The 18,210-nt window shown below is 39.5% G+C and overlaps 1 protein-coding gene across 3 annotated transcripts in view; it reads left to right on the forward strand.

Moving 5' to 3' along the window:
- The window catches only part of PHF20 (PHD finger protein 20), a 134,692-nt gene that overhangs the window by 33,294 nt on the left and 83,188 nt on the right, over positions 1 to 18,210 (forward strand). For 2 of the 3 annotated variants that reach the window (XM_065921917.1, XM_065921918.1), the window contains exons 3-4: positions 12,771 to 12,942; positions 14,068 to 14,152. In XM_065921917.1, the coding sequence (XP_065777989.1) occupies positions 12,771 to 12,942; positions 14,068 to 14,152 (257 nt within the window). Of the gene's footprint in view, positions 1 to 12,770; positions 12,943 to 14,067; positions 14,153 to 18,210 lie in introns of those variants that run through there. The other variant, XM_065921919.1, reaches the window with a different exon arrangement.

Genomic DNA, 18,210 nt, shown 5'->3' on the forward strand with positions numbered 1-18,210 from the left:
AAGCTATGACATACCTAGACAACATATTAAAAAGCAGAGACATGACTTTGCCGACAAAGATCCATCTAGTCAAAATTATAGTTTCTCCATTAGTCATGTATGGATGTGAGAGTTGGACCATAAAGAAGGCTGAGTGCCGAAGATTGATGCTTTCGAACTGTGGTGCTGGGGAAGTCTCTTGAGAGTCCCTTGAACAGCAAGGAGATCAAACTAGTCAATCCTAAATTGATTGACTAGTTGATTGACTAAATTGATATTCGTTCATTGAAAGGACTAATGCTGAAGGTGAAGCTCCAATACTTTGGCCACCTGATGGAAAGAGCTGACTCATTGGAAAAGACCCCAATGCTGGGTCAAATTGAGGGCAGGAGAAGGAGGTGACAGAGGATGAGATGGTTGGATGGCATCATCAACAAATGGATATGAATTTGAGCAAACTCCAGGAGATGGTGAAGGACAGGGAAGCCTGGTATGCTGTGTTCTAGGGGTTGCAAAGAGTCAGACACAACTTAGTGACTGAACAACAACAGCAAGAGCTGACTGTTCAATTGTGGGAAAGGATCAGCTTAGAGAGGAGAGATGAATTCAAGACATTTTCAGAGTTAGATGTATCAGATGTTGAAGAATGGAATTGGTGAAGGGATAGGGAAAGAGAGAAGACATCCAAAATAGTACAGTTTTTCTGTAGTTTAATAGTCAGCTCTTTGTTTTACCCTGAATACGATTTCTATCCCCATCTCCTCTCCACAAAGCCTGGAGATGGCTTAGAATGTTACTTTTGTGCGTAAAAGTCATTTGCTTCTGGTATGTGCCCTGAACCAGGAATAGAGTGGCATGCTCTGATTCTTGAAGTAAATGATTGTTGTATGTTTGCAGAAAGGCTGTTTATACAGGGAAGAATCTGGAAGCAGCCTGCCCAACCCCTGGGGCAAAGTTCAGGCAAATTATCGGCTACCACCAGGTAGGCCATTAGGTAGGTACCACAAAAGACACCTCTGTGGACCTATGTTAGAACAAGGATATTTGTATGTGAAGTCAAATTAAGAGCAGAAGTCTCTTCACTGGGTTTAGTGAGGTGACTTGGACAGTGATCTCTGTTACAGCTCCACCTAGTCACTCTCTTTGAACTTCCCTTTCCACACATGTAAGACAGGTGCAGTGATCCTAACAATTCCATAAGTCCTCATGGGATGGTGGTAAAAATCCTGTGAGATATATGTAGAGGCAGTATATAGCCCCTAGAGGAAACTGCTCACATTGATTATGAATAGCCACGTGAGGAAATGCTGACTAGTAGTGGAAGTAGGAAATCTGAGGGAAATTGTTATCCCTTTTGGTTCCTCTTTTTCCCCCTGTAGCAGTTCTTCAGTTTGTATTTTTGGTGTGTATGTAGGGGGACTAGACAGATTTCTGCCAGGCACTGTCTAGCTCTAATTTAAGCATCTGCACAGTGTGCAGCTTAGTTTTACTCAGAAGCAGCCAAGACTCTGAGCATTAAGCCTTCCTGCGACTTGAGGTCATATACTGTGTACAAGCCAGGGTTGTATTTCTGTGGTGCTGCTGCTGCTGCTGCTGCTCAGTCACGTCCGACTCTGTGCGACCCCATGGACAGCAGCCCACCAGGCTCCCCTGTCCCTGGGATTCTCCAGGCAAGAACACTGGAGTGGGTTGCCATTTCCTTCTGCAATGCATGAACGTGAAAAGGGAAAGTGAAGTCGTTCAGTCGTGTCTGACTCCTAGTGACCCCATGGACTGCAGCCTACCAGGCAAGAGTACTGGAGTGGGGTGCCATCACCTTCTCTGGTATTTCTGTGTTAGACCTGGGCTATTCTCTGCCTTTCTGGTTGTGCAGGTAGAGTTAGTCCCTCTCATTTTGTACGGGTTTCACTTTGCAATGGTCCTCTCCTCTCTGTTCCTTGGTGGAGCCCCAAGGTAGGTTGACTTTTCTGGTGGTGTAGAGCAGTGTGGCTCAAACACAAAAAAACATGGGGACTAGTGCCTCCAACCAATATACTATCTATGGATCTCACTTTTAGTAACATTGGGGCTAACTTCTATGTTAGTTAGTTATTGCTGTGTGACAAATTTTCTCAAAATTTAGTGGCTTAAAGCAACATTACCATTATTCTTTCAGTGTGTGGATCAAGAATTCAGGACCAGCCTCTGGGTCAAGGTCTTATGTTTGTCCTAGGTGCTGATTGCTTGTGGGAGACTTGTGGCTATGTGTGAACCTCTCTGTAGGGCATCTAAAATGTTCTCATGATGTGGCACCTGGCTTCTTGCAGCATGGGGAACCTAAGAAGCGGCAGTGCTGTGTGTATGTTAAAATAATACACAAAATTTATCATTTTAACCATTTTAAAGTGTCTAGTACATTAAGTACATTCATATTGTTGTGCAACCATCACCACCACCCATCTCCAAAATTATTTATTTAGAATGTAAATAAATTTATTTATTTAAGTATAATGATGTACAATTTTTTATAATTTACAGGAGCACAATATAGTGACTCACAATTTGTAAAGGTTATGGTCCTTTTGTCGTTATTATAAAATATTGGCTATATTCTCTGTGTTGTCAGAACTTTTTCATCTTCCCAAACAAAAACTCTATACAGATTAAAAAGTAACTCCTCATCCTCTTCCTTCACTAGCCCCTAAAAACCACCATCCAACTCTGTTTTTATGAATGTGACTACCCTAGATCTTGCAATTTGTCCTCTTGGGATTGCCTGGCATGCTGCAGTCCATGGACTTGCAAAAAGTTGGACACAACTGAGAAACTGAACAACAGTGGTGTTTTCAAGGTTCATCTGTGTCTTAGGATATATTAGAATTTTATTCTTTTTTAGGACTGAATAATATTCCACTGTGTGGACATACCACATCTTGTTTATCCGTTCTTCTGTTGATGGACAGTTGAGTTGCTTCCATTTTTTGACTATTAAGGGTAATGCTGCTGTGAATGTCAGTATATAGATATCTGTTTGAGTCTCTGCTTTCAATTCTTCAGGGTATGTTTACCCAGAAGTAGCATTGCAGCACTTTTTAGGACCCAGACCTGAAGTCCTACACCATTACTGATGCCGTATTCTATGTGTTAGAAATGAGGCCACATTCAATGGGAGGATAATTAGGCTTTACCTTTTGAGGGAAGGAATGTAAAATTCGCAGACATATTTTAAAACCACTATATCTACCTTTTGAGAGTGATCATACAATGCCAGGTTAATTGCAAACACACACACTAAAATTCCTTAGTAGTACTTGATTATTTGGGAGTCATCTTGATCAGTACTTCTCAACCTTTTTCATGTTATTGCTCATTCGTGGCATCTCAGCTGGGAACCTCTAATAAAAATAGTACAGATTTGTGGAAAAGCACAGTAAAACATTCCTCAAGGAGACCTTGTGGACCACCAGCTCTGTGTTCATGAACACCCAGTGGTCCATGGATTGCTATCAGGCAACAATCATTTCAGGCCCACCTGCCCATTCGTACAATAGGTGTGGAATCCATGGGGTTCCTGCATAGTTCTCTACACAGGGTTGTTGCTTCTTTTCTCACCTTCAGTTTCCTGTACATCCTTACCTTCTTTTGTGCTTCACTTCTTCTGTACCTGTGCTGATTTACTTATTTTACACCTTCTCCCAGAAAGACTTTCAGCCTCACTGTCTCCTTGGTCACCTGGAAAATGATGATTCATCTTTCAGAATTGAGTCATGTGTCTTATTTTCACTAGTTGTTTTGAGGCCTTCTTCTTCCTCACCCTCCTTCCTCTCCCCTTAGAACTAGCCTTTTGCTCCTTAGTACCGTATTCTACTTTATTTATTTATTTTTTTTAAATAAAAAGTTTTATTGGAGAAAAATAGAACCACCACGTACACAGGGAAAAGAGCACAAAAATTCAACTGATACAGAACTGAAAGTCACAACTACCCAATGTTGTTTGCGATTACTTTTCAGTTTCTTAAATGGCTTCCCTCAATTTTTTAAATAGCCTTGCCAATTTTCAGCTAAAATAGAATCAAGTTTTCAAAAAATTAAGAGCCTCAGCAAAGGGACCAGCTTTTAAGATAACAGGTGACACCAAGAGTCTCCTAATAGGACCAATTCTACTGAAAAATTCCTGAAGCACGTAACTACTGAGTCTGGTAGAACAGTAGCTCAGAGACCATCAGGGATTAGTTAGAACGCTGACTCAGATAGTCCAGTATGCAGAGAGGGCAAACAAAAAAGCTGCATTTCCCTGTCAGATGAGTTCATGTAAGAAAACCAAGGAGGTGCTAAGAAAATACAGGCAATGGCTGCTCAAAATAACTAAGAAGACATTCTAAATACCACATATTATTAGACAATAGTGTGTAAAGTGATGCAATTAGAAAACAGGCAACTTAAAAAAAAATATGGTCACAGGTCTTTGAGAACTCAAGAAAACAATCAATAGCAAACACAAGAGCCGAAAGTCGTCTCAGCTGAGGGTTGAAAGTGAAAGTGAAGTCACTCAGTCATATCCGACTCTATGCGACCCCGTGGACTGTAGCCCACCAGGCTCCTCCGTCCATGGGCTTCTCCAGGCAAGAATACTGGAGTGGGTTGCCATTTCCTCTCCCATATTCTACTTTAAACAGTCTTCTGTAGTTGCACCTGTGATACTTAATTACAGTTATTTGTGTATATAAAAATATACATTTATTCCTCCTGAGGATACTGCAGTGAATGAGAGATAGATGTCTTTAGGGGTGTCTGTAATCTCCTAGGAAAGCAGGCCATGAACGTAAGCAAGTCAGCAGAGAAACAAATGAAGTAATTACAGATTGGGGTGAATGTTATTTATGAAGGAAGAAACAGGAAACTGACAGAGATTGGAAAGAGATGGGGGCTACTCGAGATATATATATTCAGAGATTCTGAGGCTGCAGGGCGTAAGGCTGTTGCCTGGGAGGAGTGGACAGAGGGGAAGTGATTCGGGTGAAGTGAACAGACCTGGTTAGGGAAGGTATGTGTATGAGGAAATCAAAGGCAGTGTGCCTTGTTTTTGTTCCTCTGTAAGCTGTTGTGGTCACAGGTTTTTATAGATTTGGCTCTGTATTTCCAAACCCTGGCACATTTCCTGGCCCAGAGTGGGGACTCAGAAAATGTCAGGGGAATTGATGAATTTCTCTTTCTTTAATTTTTGTCGCTCTTCTTGTCTCTTTACATTTGATTGGCTACACTGGTCTTCTGTGGCTTCTTATTTTAGTGACCAGTTTTACCACTTGCTTAAAGTCACCATAGTAACCTAAGTTACTGTGAAGTTTAGGTTCTTTTCCAAGTTGAATTTTATTTTATTTATTTTGACTGTGCCACGCAGCTTGGTGGATCTTAGTTTCCTGACCAGGGATTGAACCTGGGCCCTGGCAGTGAAAGCACCTAATCCTAACCACTAGACCTCTAGGGTGTTCCCCCAAATTGAATTTTAGACAGATGAGGTTTTTAATAGTTTTTGTCCTTCAGAAAAAAGCTTTTTGGTAACTAATTTAATTTTGTCATAATGACCACAGCACCCATGCGTGTATCTCCTCCAATTTGACAGTTTCTTTACTGGGATATGTTTGTCTCTTTGACATCTACAGCATGGATATTCTTGGTTTGTTTTGGGAATTCATTGTGGTCTGTGTGTATATATTCCTGTTGCTGTTTTGTGACTCTAGGTATTCAAAATCAAGCCTTTTTTAATAAGTACATTTGATGAACATTTATTGAATGCCTAATATATAACACTCTGGAAGAAATTTATACACTTAGCAAACAGCTCTCTTCATCTTTTAAGGTTCACCCCAAGTGCTAAGTCTTCTTCTCTAAAGTCTCTTTCCCCCCCCAATACCTGATGAAAAAGCATACAGTGGACTCTATTGCTGCTTCTGGGGAAGGTGAACAGAGGAAGTAGATTAAGCTAAACGAAGAGATTAGGAGGTGAGTGATAGGAAATGTAATTTAGAAAGAGAAGGGTCTGTTTAGGTGTGTTAGAGGGAGATAGGGGAGAGTGGGCAGAACTCACTGTCTGTCTAGCTCAGGCTTTCCCCAGAGAGACAGTGCCTCTCTTCCATCTAGCCCTGGTTATTGGGCTATAGGCAGGCCAGGTAATTCTAGAGTTATACTCCTTTACTTGTTTCTCTCCACAAATCATGAGTGTTTTTGATCTCTGTACTTGGGGAGAGGAGTGGGGGATTCCAAGGAGCCCACCAAACTTTGGGCCCTTGCCATCCTGGAAGCCCTGGGGTTTGATTATTTGTTTTGTGTCTTCAGAACCTATTAGATTGTCTAGAATCCAAACTAAGGCATGTTTGAATAATGGACCCTATAGGGCATAGTTTCTGTCCTATAAACTGCTTAGCAGTCTAGTGCTTGTAATCATCATGTAAAAATCCTGTTTGTGGCTTGAGGTTGAAATGTTTTTTATTGACTCTTGAGCTCTTTTCTTCAAAGGAAAACTGCTGATTTTGAACATCTAAATTGTATCTGATGATCATTCAAACTCTTATTTGCCTAAACAGGCAAAATAAACTCAAGAAAACTTGACCAGCCTAGTAACATAAAAGTAATGGAAAAGGTAGATAATTATCTTATGAAAACACACCAGAGTAGGCAGTTTCACAGAAAATGAAATAAAACTTTCTAGTCCTTTCTATGAGGTTAGTGTAGCCTGAATGAAACTGGGCAGGAACGGCATCATATGAGGAAACTTGGGTAAATTCTGCTTATAAAAGAGACACAAAACTAGTCAATAAAATGCTAAAAAGACCAAAGAGTTATTTATTTAATGAACGATTCACACAATCAAATATGACTATTTTTTTTAAGCAGGGTAATGATAACTTCTTAGGAAATGTATTATTTCATTATCTCCATAGAATAAAAGCAGAGACCTATATAATCACCTAGACAAAGGCTGAAAATTCTCAAAATTTAATTCTTGATGACCCTCAGTAAGTTACACATAGAGAAAAACTTCATGAGCTTGATTAAAGGCATTAATAAGAAATCTTTAATGATAAAACACCAGAGACATTTTCATTAAAGAGAAGGATGTCAACTATTTCTGCTAATTTTCAACATCATCTTAGAAACACTAATCAGTGTGATAAATGAGAAAAATAAATGGCAGATATCAGAATTGAAAGTGAGACAGTGTAATCATAACTTGAATATGATAATGGTAGTCTGCCTGGGAAATGCAAAGGATATTAATTGATAATCCATTGGATAGAGATTAAATAGAATCAAAGAGTCAGAACAATGATAGGGTATACAGTGAGAATTATTGCATTCACTTCTCTTTCTACTTTATACTCATGCTACTCCCAAAGGCAACCAGTTTTATTAATTTCTGTCCATCCTACCAGTATTTCTTTGTTTAATACAAGCCAAGCAAGTATATATTCTTATTTTCCTCTTTTGGAACAACAAAAGGTGATTTTATAGTTTGCTTTCTAAAACTTGGAAATCTTTCTTTGTCAACTCATAGTTTGTTTTCATTTTTTTTTAACAGCTGCATAATATTCTGTTTTGTGGATGTCCCAAAGTGAAAGTGTTAATCAGTCAGTCATGTTTGACTCTTTGTGACCCCATGGACTGTAGCCAGCCAGGAATTCTCCTGGAAATTCTCCATGTCAGAATATTGGAGGGAGTTGCCATTCCCTTCTCCAGCAGCATATAAATTCAACAACCATGAAGCTATTGTTTGATATCTGACCATTAAATATTTTTTAAAACTTTTACTTTAAAAGTATTTATTTTTGCTTACACAGGTATTGTGTGATTAAATTCTTGTAAAAATTAAAACTACAAGGAAAAGTCTCTTGGCTATTCCCAATCCCTCTCTCCTCCCCAGAGCTAAAATTTTTTTCAGTTTGGTGTTCAATATCTCCTCCTTTCTGGCTGTTATTTCCATTAGGAATATGACTCCCAGCTGCAGTGTTAGTTTGGAAACTAGAGTCTCATCATGACTGTTAATTACGTGTTGGAAATATTCTCTCCCCTTTTCTGTCTATACAGATTCCATTCACATTGCCTCTTTTGTTAACTTTGCCTCAGCTTTCCAGCTTCCTTTATGGTTGTTCCAATTTTTAGATTGAATGAAATAAAGTTATGATTTTTGTCAGTAAGAAACAGTTGATTATCAGCTGTTTCATGTGATTCTACCTAGTAGTTTTTTTAAAAAAAAAATTGTTGAAGTATAGTTGATTTACAGTGTGTATTAGTACATAGCTAAGTGATTCAGTTATATGTGTACATAATTCATTCTTTTTTTAAGAGTCCTTTCTTATACAGGTTATTACAGAATATTGCATAGAGTTCTCTGTGGTATACAGTAGGGTCTTGTTGGTTCTAGTAGTTTTCTTTTTATTTTTAAAAAATTTTGCATACTTTTTAAAGGTTACTACTTTCCATTTGCAGTTATTATAAAATATCGATTGTATTTCTTGTCTTGTACACTAGATCCTTGTGCCTATCTTACACCCAGTAGTTTGTGCCTTCTACCTGCCCATCCCTGCATTGCCCTTCCCATAATCACTAATTTGTTCTCTATATCTGTGAATCTGCCTTTTTTTTTGTTGCTATATTCATTACTGTGTTGCTTTTTTTAGATTCCACATGTAAGTAATGTCACACAGTGTTTGTCTGTCTGACATATTTCACTTAGAATTAATGCCCTCTGAGTGTATCCATGTTGCTGCAGATGGCAACATTTTATTCTTTTTTTTTTTTTATTCTTTTTTTTAATGGCTGAGTAGTTTTTCATCATACATATATACTTACACACACACATATTCTTTACCCATTCATCTGTTTTTTAAAAATAAATATTTCTTTCTTTTTTCTTTTTTTGGCTGCACCTCTCGACTTACAGGATCTTAGTTCCCTGATCAGGGATTGAACCCAGAGCCATAGGAGTGAAAGCTCTTAGTCATAACCACTGGACTGCCAGGGAACTCCCTCCATTCTTCTGTTGATAGACACTTAGGTTGAGTCCCTATCTTGCAATTTTAAATAATGCTGCTATGAACATTGGGGTGCATGTATCTTTTTGAATTAGTGTTTTCATTTTTTTTTTTTTTTTTCAGATATATCCCCGGGAGTGGAATTGCTGGGTCATGTGGTAGTTCCATTTTTAGTATTTTGAGAAACCTCTGTACTGTCTTCTACAGTGGCTGCACCAATTTACATTCTCACCAACAGTGTACAAGGGCTTCCTTTTCTCCACATCCTTGCCAGCGTTTGTTATTTGTGTTCTTTTGGATGCTAGTCATTCTGGTGTGAGGTAATAGCTTGTTGTGGGTTGGTTTGCATTTCCCTGATGATTACCAATGTTGAGCATCTTTTCATGTGCTTGTTGGCCATCTACATTTCCATTTTGGGAAAATGTCTATCCACCTGGTAGTTTTAAAACTTGGTTGGTGTCTGGTTCTTCTTAAAGACAGAAACCAGAAGCACATCCATTTTATAATCTTCTGAGACCTGAAATTGACTGGCCAGATCAAAGTCATTTAATAAGATTTGTTGACAGATGAATCTGAGCTGTCCCCAAGGCAGCTGTGTAATTGTGATCCACCAGGTCTTAACCAGATTGATCCCTAAGATCAATTGCCTCTCTCTTCTCTGGATTGCAGTTGGGTTTCCTCATTCACTATGAGTGACTTACATCCTTGTCACGCTTTAGAGAAGTAGAGAGAACCACCTTCTCCTTAGGAAGACTTACTGACCCCTGGGTTATTCTTGATCCACCTGGAGAGATTTGTGTAGTCTGTAGACAGTGAGCTGCCTATGCCCTGTGAAGTTTTTTGATCAAGAAAGTAGCTTTTGGGTACCAAGGGCCTGAGGTCTTTCATAATCTGTGTACAGTGAAGTTGCTATCCTAGGGTTTTGCAGTTAATTCTATGGATCCAACCTTACCAGACTTTCAAAAGGCACTGACCAAGTGCAAATTCAAAAGAATTTGAAGTTGTCCTACAGTGCCAGCTTCTTATTTTGCCAAATAAGAACATTAAAAACAAATATATAATTATATTCTTTATATTTAATACATGCAACATTCAAAACAAAAGGATATACACTGAATAAAATAAGTTTCATACTTCCTCTCCAGTTCCTTAACTATCTAGTTCCCCTCCCAAGAGGCAAATTGGGTTGCTTGATCATCCTTCCAGAGATAGCCATGCATTTAAAAAACAGGTATGAATGTATTGGCTCTCTCCACTCCAAATGAATGGTAGTGCATTCAGTACCATTTTGCATCTTGAGTTTTTTCCCCCCCACTTTTCTTAGAGATCTTTAAAAATCAGTACACTGCCGTTTTCTTTGCAATACTGCGTAATATCGGTAAGGATTAAAAACAGTTACTATCTTTTTAATTTGAAAAGTGTGTTTAAGCACTGAAAAGTTAGAATGTGATATTAGTATAAAGGAAAATTCTATAAATTAAATAAATTTGGTTCTATGAAAAATTAATTCTGTGTGTTGATCCAAAGACCTGTTTGCTAACTATTGCTCAAGATAGTAAACCAGTAAAGAAAGGCCTTTGAATAGGACTGTTACCGAGGCTTACTAATCTGTGGTAGGCTGACTGACTGAGAGATCAAGAGGAATACAGCTGACATATCCATATCCTTCTCTCCATTTTACAGGGAGGGATAGACTTCAGGAAACTTTTCTCTCTCCTACCAATGTACTACTCAGTTCGCCAGCCCTCTGATTAGCTAGTCTGTTGTCAAGATAGCTTGTATTTATGGCAGCTGCGTGTCAGCTGGATTGGAGTAGGGAGACTAGTTTCAGGGCTGTTTATTCCTTTTATTAATATTTCTTGAGTAATTAATGTATGTATACTACAATTAGGAATTTTGAAAAGCATACCCTGTCAGTCCTGTGTGAGAAATACCCACATAAAGTGATTGGGGCCTGAAGCTGGAGAGGGACTAAACTTGGGGTGGGTAGCTGGAGTCAGTGAGCCTTGGGACTGAAGAATTGACGGGACACCCAACCTTTGGGAAGAATAGGGAGAATGAAATTCATTTCCTGGGTGTTCACTGAATGCCCAGTATCTGCATCCTGCTGTGTTTTGGTTTACTCCAAGTAAACTGCCTTAGTGGATACTAGTGTAGGGTCGAAGAGGACACAATGGAAGCAGGCCTGTTCGTTTAGGTAGCACATACTTATTAGGACAGTAGGATTTTGAGTGTTATATGTAAGAAAGGAAGGTAATGGGGCAAGTCCAAGTTGTAGGGAGAAAATGCCAATGGGTAGAATCGAAACTTTCTCAATGTAGAATAGCATTCTGGTCAATACAGATGTGTTTAAGAGAACAATTGCATATTTGTTTTTATTTTTAATCATTTACTTATTTTTGGAATGAGCAATACATTTATATGGTTGAAAAATGAAAAAGTATTATAAGATGTATTGCAAAAGGTCTCCCTCCCACTTTTGCCCCTCCCTGTCCCATACCCAGTACTCCTCTTGTATCAGTCAGGTTTATATGCTGGAAACAGAAACCATCCTGGGTACTTGAACCACAAAAGGATTTAACACAAGTAATTGGGTCCTTAGAAAATTGTTGGAAAACTTGGAGGAGTGGGACTCAAGGGGACAGGCCTTAGAGTTTAAATCTGAAGGACTCACCCCTGGAGTGTGAACTGGAGGTTGGGAAGTCACTACTGCTACTGCCACCCCCACCCCACCATTGCTACTTGACACTCAAGAAGTTAGTGACTAGACATTAGATCCTTGTTGCTATAGACCAGCATGTCTGTATCACCTGGGAGCTTGTTTAAAGCTTTTAAGGCCTTACTTAGCTCCACCTACTGAATCAAAATCTGCATTTAACAAGAACCCCTGATGATTTGCATTGCATAAAAGTTTGAGCAGTCCTGGCTCTTGTCGTGACAGTTGCTTCCAAATCCACAGATCTCCATGACCCTGATTTCCAGTTTCAAGTGAGTCAAGCAAATGTAGTTGTTGGTTTACTCTCAGTTTAGTTGGTAACTCTCAGTCTAGAAGAAGAGTGATTGGAGATTGAAAGAGCCCATCTACTGAACTGACCACACTTTTACAAGTAACCAGTGTTAGTTTCTTATGTATTCTTCCAGATGTTTTATGCATATTTAAGCATGTTTGAATACGTATATTCTTTTTTGTCTTGTTAAAAAAAAAAAGCAGTAGTTTACTTACCATACACAGTGTTTTGCACCTCACTCTTTGCATTTAATGGTTTTTCTTGGAAGAGCTTTCCATATCATGACATAGAGCCATCTTCTTTTCTTAACAACTGCATGATATCCAATACATAGATTACAAAATTCTTAAAATTGAGACTAACACAGTCTGGGCTTCCCAATCATTCTAATTTTTTGACACCTGTAAAATACAATCTAGTTGTTAATTGTTCGCTTCCTGCCTCTTGTGTGCTCAGGTCTGTGTATGTGCCATCTTGTTTTACTCACACTGCAACACAGTGTATCCTTCTTCCGCTTTACATGAAAGAACTCAGGCTCTGAAAGGCTAATTTAATCACGGTTTAAGGAATATCCAGGATGGGATTTGAATCCCAAGTCTGTTAGCCTTCATGATTTTCGATTTGGCACAGTGACAGAGAACTGCTAAATGATAGGCTTTATTTAGTACTTTGAGATCTACTTCTTTGGTAAGAGGTTTAGAAAAGTATCATTTTGATTATTTTAGGTGGATATTTAAGGGCACTTCAATTTTTTTTTTTTTCTTTCCTGACTCAGGTATCCAGCTCACATAGAAGATATTGATTACGAAGAAGGAAAAGTACTCATCCATTTCAAGCGTTGGAACCATCGTTATGATGAGTGGTTCTGCTGGGACAGTCCTTATTTACGTCCTTTAGAGAAAATACAGCTGAGGAAAGAGGGCTTGCATGAAGAGGAGGGATCATCTGTGAGTAACAAATCTGGGCAGTTCAGTGCTTAGCTATTGGGCTTAGCTATTGGGCTGAGTCTTTGATGTTTAGTGTAAAAGCCTGTAGCAGCTGGGGACCGTCCTTATTTAGACTTGGAGTGCAACCTTGAGATCTCCACGGCCTCTTGGGGTTGTTGAAGAATCTCAGTTGTCATCTGTTTGTATGACGTGATTGACGTGACAACTCATAAACTAATTTGGTTGAGGCTGTACTGATGATGAATGGGGACTTGATCTCTCTCTTTTATACCGCTGTGTCCCTTTAGATTGCCTATTAAGGTCATCTGCTGTCTGGTCATTAGTCAGTCATTCCATGTGGAGCATTATGCTAGCTTTTTTTTTTTTTTAATTAAGCCCTTGAAAATCTTGGAATTGACTGGATTCCTGTTTTTTAAATTTCATCACTATGTCTGGCACTTTTATGACTTCAAAATGAAGGACAAAGTATTTGTTTTTAGTTTTTTAAACAGGAATTGAGACATCTGTAGAAATCCTGCTGCCTTTGGAGCTGATTCAGCCCTGGATTCTGTTTTCCACTTTAACCGTGACCAGGGAACTTGAACTCTTGCTAGCCTTTCCCCCTTCTCCCCCCTCCCAGTTCAAGATTGTTCACTCTTGCCCAGTTTGGCTGCTGGGTATTCATTCTACAAATGTTTCAATGCAAACTGTATGCTGGGAAAGCAGTATGAAATATTAATGGTGAAGGAGTGCCTTCTTTGTCCAAAGACCCTCTAAAAGTGTGGATGGCATTAGGTGGCATGAATGCTATTTGCCTCGAGATGAAACAGCCTCTTTCCTTCCAGCTGTGTGCTTGTTGTGCTCCCTGGTGGTCCTGGGCTGTTAGACACACTCTCAGGGACAAGATAGAATTATCATCAGTGCTGTGCCTTGTCTGTCCAAAACTCCTTAAATGGGAAAAGGCTGTGTCCAGCCCTTTTGTTTTGACTTCCAGTGTTGAACAGCAGAAACATCTTCATCCCAGTAACCATCTCCCCTACCTGCTCTTGTCAATTTCAGCCTGTCTTATGAATTTGGTTACCATGTATGTCCTATGAAATTGGATTGGTAACAGGACCTTTTTTTTTGTTTTTTAATATTTTTTAGGAATTTCAAATAAATGAGCAAGTCCTTGCTTGCTGGTCTGATTGTCGTTTTTACCCAGCCAAAGTCACTGCTGTTAACAAGGATGGTAAGGCATTTGAGTTTTACTCTTAACTTAGGGGTCAGTTTATAATATTTGAATTTGATGGTGTATTTTTAGTATGTATTTATTACCTTGGAATCCTCTTTCTTTAAGTTAATTACTATGTCAGGAGTTAGGAAGAAATTATAAATGGAGAGAAAGTTAGGTTAAAGAGGGGAGTTTGGTTCTCTGCCTTCTAAATTTTAGTCATTGTTTTCTGAAACAGTCATGGTTCATCTATCCCTCCACTGGGAAGTTTGCAGGTTCTTGCTGTCTAGGAGTTCCTAATATAATTGAAGAAATAAGTCCCTAATATTCCTTTTAGTTATTTGTTAACAGTCTAGAAGTCAAGCAGGCAACAAACATTTCTTACAGAACATATTTTGTGGATGCCAGGTGATTGAGAGTGGTGTGTGATACCAGAATTGCTAGTTGAAGTTGGGGTACTGAGGTTTAGAGCTCTGAGTTGGGATACCTTTGCCAGAGTTCAGAACATGTGAGAAATCAAAATGGGGAACACAACCCAAAGAGGCTCATTTTGTGAATACAGAAGCAAGGGAAGAGGAGGGTTATGCACATGGTATGTGCGGTCAGCATCCTGACACACAGAACAGACTCGGCAGGGTCCAAGTGATACCTTTTTAAAGCATTTTCTACTGAGATGTTTGTGGTATGTCCATGATCTCTGCAGTGAATGTTTACGGCAAATGGACCTCTTAAAACCACTGTTAGGGGTGAAAGGCTAGATTGACTTCATTCAATGAAGTTTTTCAAGTATTTATTTAGCACTCTGCTAAATGCTGGACCTTGGGGTAAACAAGAAACTTCGTTTCAGAATGGTTTGAAATGGTCAAAAATGAACTGTACATTTGCATATAGCAGGACTCTTAGTTCCTCTATTGCGGTATTCACCGGTCCTGGCAGTTATTAGACTGGGTGGGGAAGGTGACAGATGTATCCCTGAAAACATAGTCTTCTTACCACAGGCCTCCAGAGCAAGGTTGTATCTTATAAGTTCTTTAAGCAGTTATTGATCCTATCATTTATGGTTAAGTCTTTTTGGATAGCCCCTTGTTTTCCCCAAGTTACATTTTATAAGCCTGTGTTTAAAATAAAGTCTCATATTACTTTTCATATGTATTACTTTAATTTTAATAAATGGATATTATCCAAGTGACATGTTATTAAACTGCTTCAGATCCTTTTTGTAAAAGGCATAGTTTATTATATCAAACACTCATTAAATAGATTATAAATCCATATGTTTATAGATCCATTTATATTAAAATGGTGAATGATCTCATTTATATGGGAAAAAGTAAAAAAAAAAAGCTACAAGGATATATTGTGCAGCATAGGCAATATAGCCAATATTTTATAATAACTTAAAATGGAGTATAATCTATAGGAATTGTCAATTACTAAAATTGCACATCTGAAACCAATATAATATTGTTAAGCAACTGTACCTCAGTAAAAAAGTCACAGTAAAAGAAAAAGTTTATTTTTTAGAATCTTATTTTTTGAATTAGTAATTTTTTTCTGCTCTTATTGGATTTAAATTATATGATATGAAACATGTGTTTGTTAGTGTACATAGATGTCTTTCTGAAAGTCTGTTAGGTTGATTTATGCTGATCAAGTTGGATGTTCCCCCTAGGGGAGGTGTGCCCTTTTGGGGAAATGGCTGCTCCTTAGATCAAGTGAAGATTGTGGATAGAAACACGGGTAACTATTGATAAAGCAGGCAGCAGAAAGGAAGCAACGTTTCTCTTTTGTTCCAGTGATGTCCCAGAGTCACATGGAGGACAGAAGTGAGAAGAGGGTTGGATTAAAAGAATGGGAAAGGAAGGGCACACTGAGGAAGGAGGGATTTGGGGAATCCTGGGGGCTGTCTTGTAGAGAGGTAGTGTGTGAGGGTCTAGGTGAAAGCATTAAAGGTTTAGGAAACTACTGTTTGCATCTAATATCTGTAGAGCCCCGGCCTTAGCATCATGGATTAAAAAAGAATAAAGAACTTGTTCAAGGCACAATGAAGTAGGTGTTGAGATAGAGCAACTGGGGGAGGTATGGCAGGTGCAGAATGGTGCAAATAAATCATAACGGGAGGTGTGAGGAGGGACCCCTATCTGCAGTTGGTTTTTTTTGTGTGTCAGTTGGGTCTGAAATCTTTTTTCTTTAAAAGATTTTGGCTGCATCGCATGGCATGCAGGATGGGGTCTTACTTTCCCCAGTCCTATCCACTAGACTGCCAGAGAAGTTCTTTTAAAGTTGGTTTATTTGCTTTGCAAGTTGTTTCTAAAAATCTTTAAAGTTTATTTTCCTGCATGAGCTAAAATGATAGGAGGGAGAGTCTTGAGATAATGGTTGCTCCCACAATGGTCAGTTGCCACCCTAATATATTTGTTCGATAAGCTTCAGATTCTGTTCAGTAAATTTTAGTTAATTGGAGGACATTGAAAATAAGTGGATATTTTGGGGAGAACCTGTTTTTCCCAGAATTCTTGGGTCTGAAATTCTGCATTATGCCACCATCCTCTCTGGTTCTTGAGATTAATTGAAAGAGGGAGGAGAAGGGGGAGGGCTGGGGAAGAGGAAATCCTGAAAGTGAAGGCAGCCAGCCATGTGGTATTAGTGCTGCACTGAGGCCTGAGAAGGAAATCGTGTGGGACTTCCTTTGTGGGAGCTCAGGTCGGTGCCTGATTTTGAGATGAAATAATGACTCTTAGGTGCTGCCTTTGGGTTAGATTTAATCCAGGGGAACTGGCAGAGTTTCTACGTCATGATTTATTCTACTATTCAGTTGTGTGATTGAGAAGGACGATACTGGATTCTAATTTCACTCTTTGCCTGGTGTTTTCTGTCCTGCCTCATTTCTGTCTGTAGCAGGGGCAATCAGAGCTTAATGGTGGCAGAACCTCTGCAGACGAGGTGCTCCCTTTATTTCCTGTAAAGTGATTCTGTCTTTCTGGTGCTGCTGGGAGGAGGCTGGGAATACAGTGAAGTCACTCCCTGTAGACTCATCTTGGGAAGGCTTGGTCTGATCTTTCTGCCACTCATAACCTCCTTGGTGGTTTTGCTGAGGCCAAGCATTGACTGGGCAGTCTGGTGGGCAGAGGCTGTAGCCAGAGTGGAGAGCCCTGGCTGCTGGCATTGGGTGTCCCACATGATTGACTCACAACTAGTGAGCAACTTTTAGAGTTTCTTAAGAGAGTCATTTAGCAATAATGCCGTGTTATTTAGCCCTTTTCACCTGGCATGAGTCTTTGGCAGTGGCAGTTAAGCATCATTCTCTGTGAAGGCAGCCACACCTGGTAGCCTTGTTAGATCCTCGGTCTGTGTTGGAGTGAAGGAAGGGATTTTGCTTCCAGGAAGTCTTTGTTTGGAAGCCTTCTCTTCTCTGGTGAGTTGACCTCAGCTCCGCCCAGCTCCCCCTTTTTAAGGAGGTGTTAGAGCCACTTGCCTGTTGGGGTTTGTACCCCTCTGCTCTGCAAGGCAGTCTCTCTAGAGGAAACTGAAAGTAGATTCACATTTACAACAAAATGAGGAATCATTCCTTCCTGTTGATCTGTGGTTCTTTGAGTGTTCAGGCAGGCGTATCAGGTCCCTCTTCCTTAAAGTTAAGCATATTCTTAGGTCCTGTGCCCCCCAGTTCAGTCTCTTTGTTCAGTGCCTAAGTTTTCATTTTACCAGGAGATTCTATGGAAATGATCTTATTTCTTGAGTCTCTGGCTGAAGTAGTTACTGTTTTTTGTTTTCTTCTTGCTGTAACTGATCCTGCGTTTGAAATGTGGGAACTCTGGGACTGTGAACAGCTTTGACTAGAGATAGAAAGACAATTTAGGCCCATACATGCGGGTGCTATCTTGGTTCTTACTATCTGTGGGGGGGTGAGGGGGGTTCCCTTTTAAAGTGACTTGGTAGATGATGGTAATTAGAACCATATATTGATCTCTTGGCTTCCCTGGTGGTTCAGCGTTAAAAGAATCCACCTGCCAGTGCAGGAGATGTGGGTTCACTCCCTGGGTCAGGAAGAGCCCCTGGAGAAGGAAATGGCAAGCCAC

Source organism: Muntiacus reevesi, chromosome 2, assembly GCF_963930625.1.
Source record: "Muntiacus reevesi chromosome 2, mMunRee1.1, whole genome shotgun sequence".
NCBI classification, from domain to species: Eukaryota; Metazoa; Chordata; class Mammalia; order Artiodactyla; family Cervidae; genus Muntiacus; species Muntiacus reevesi.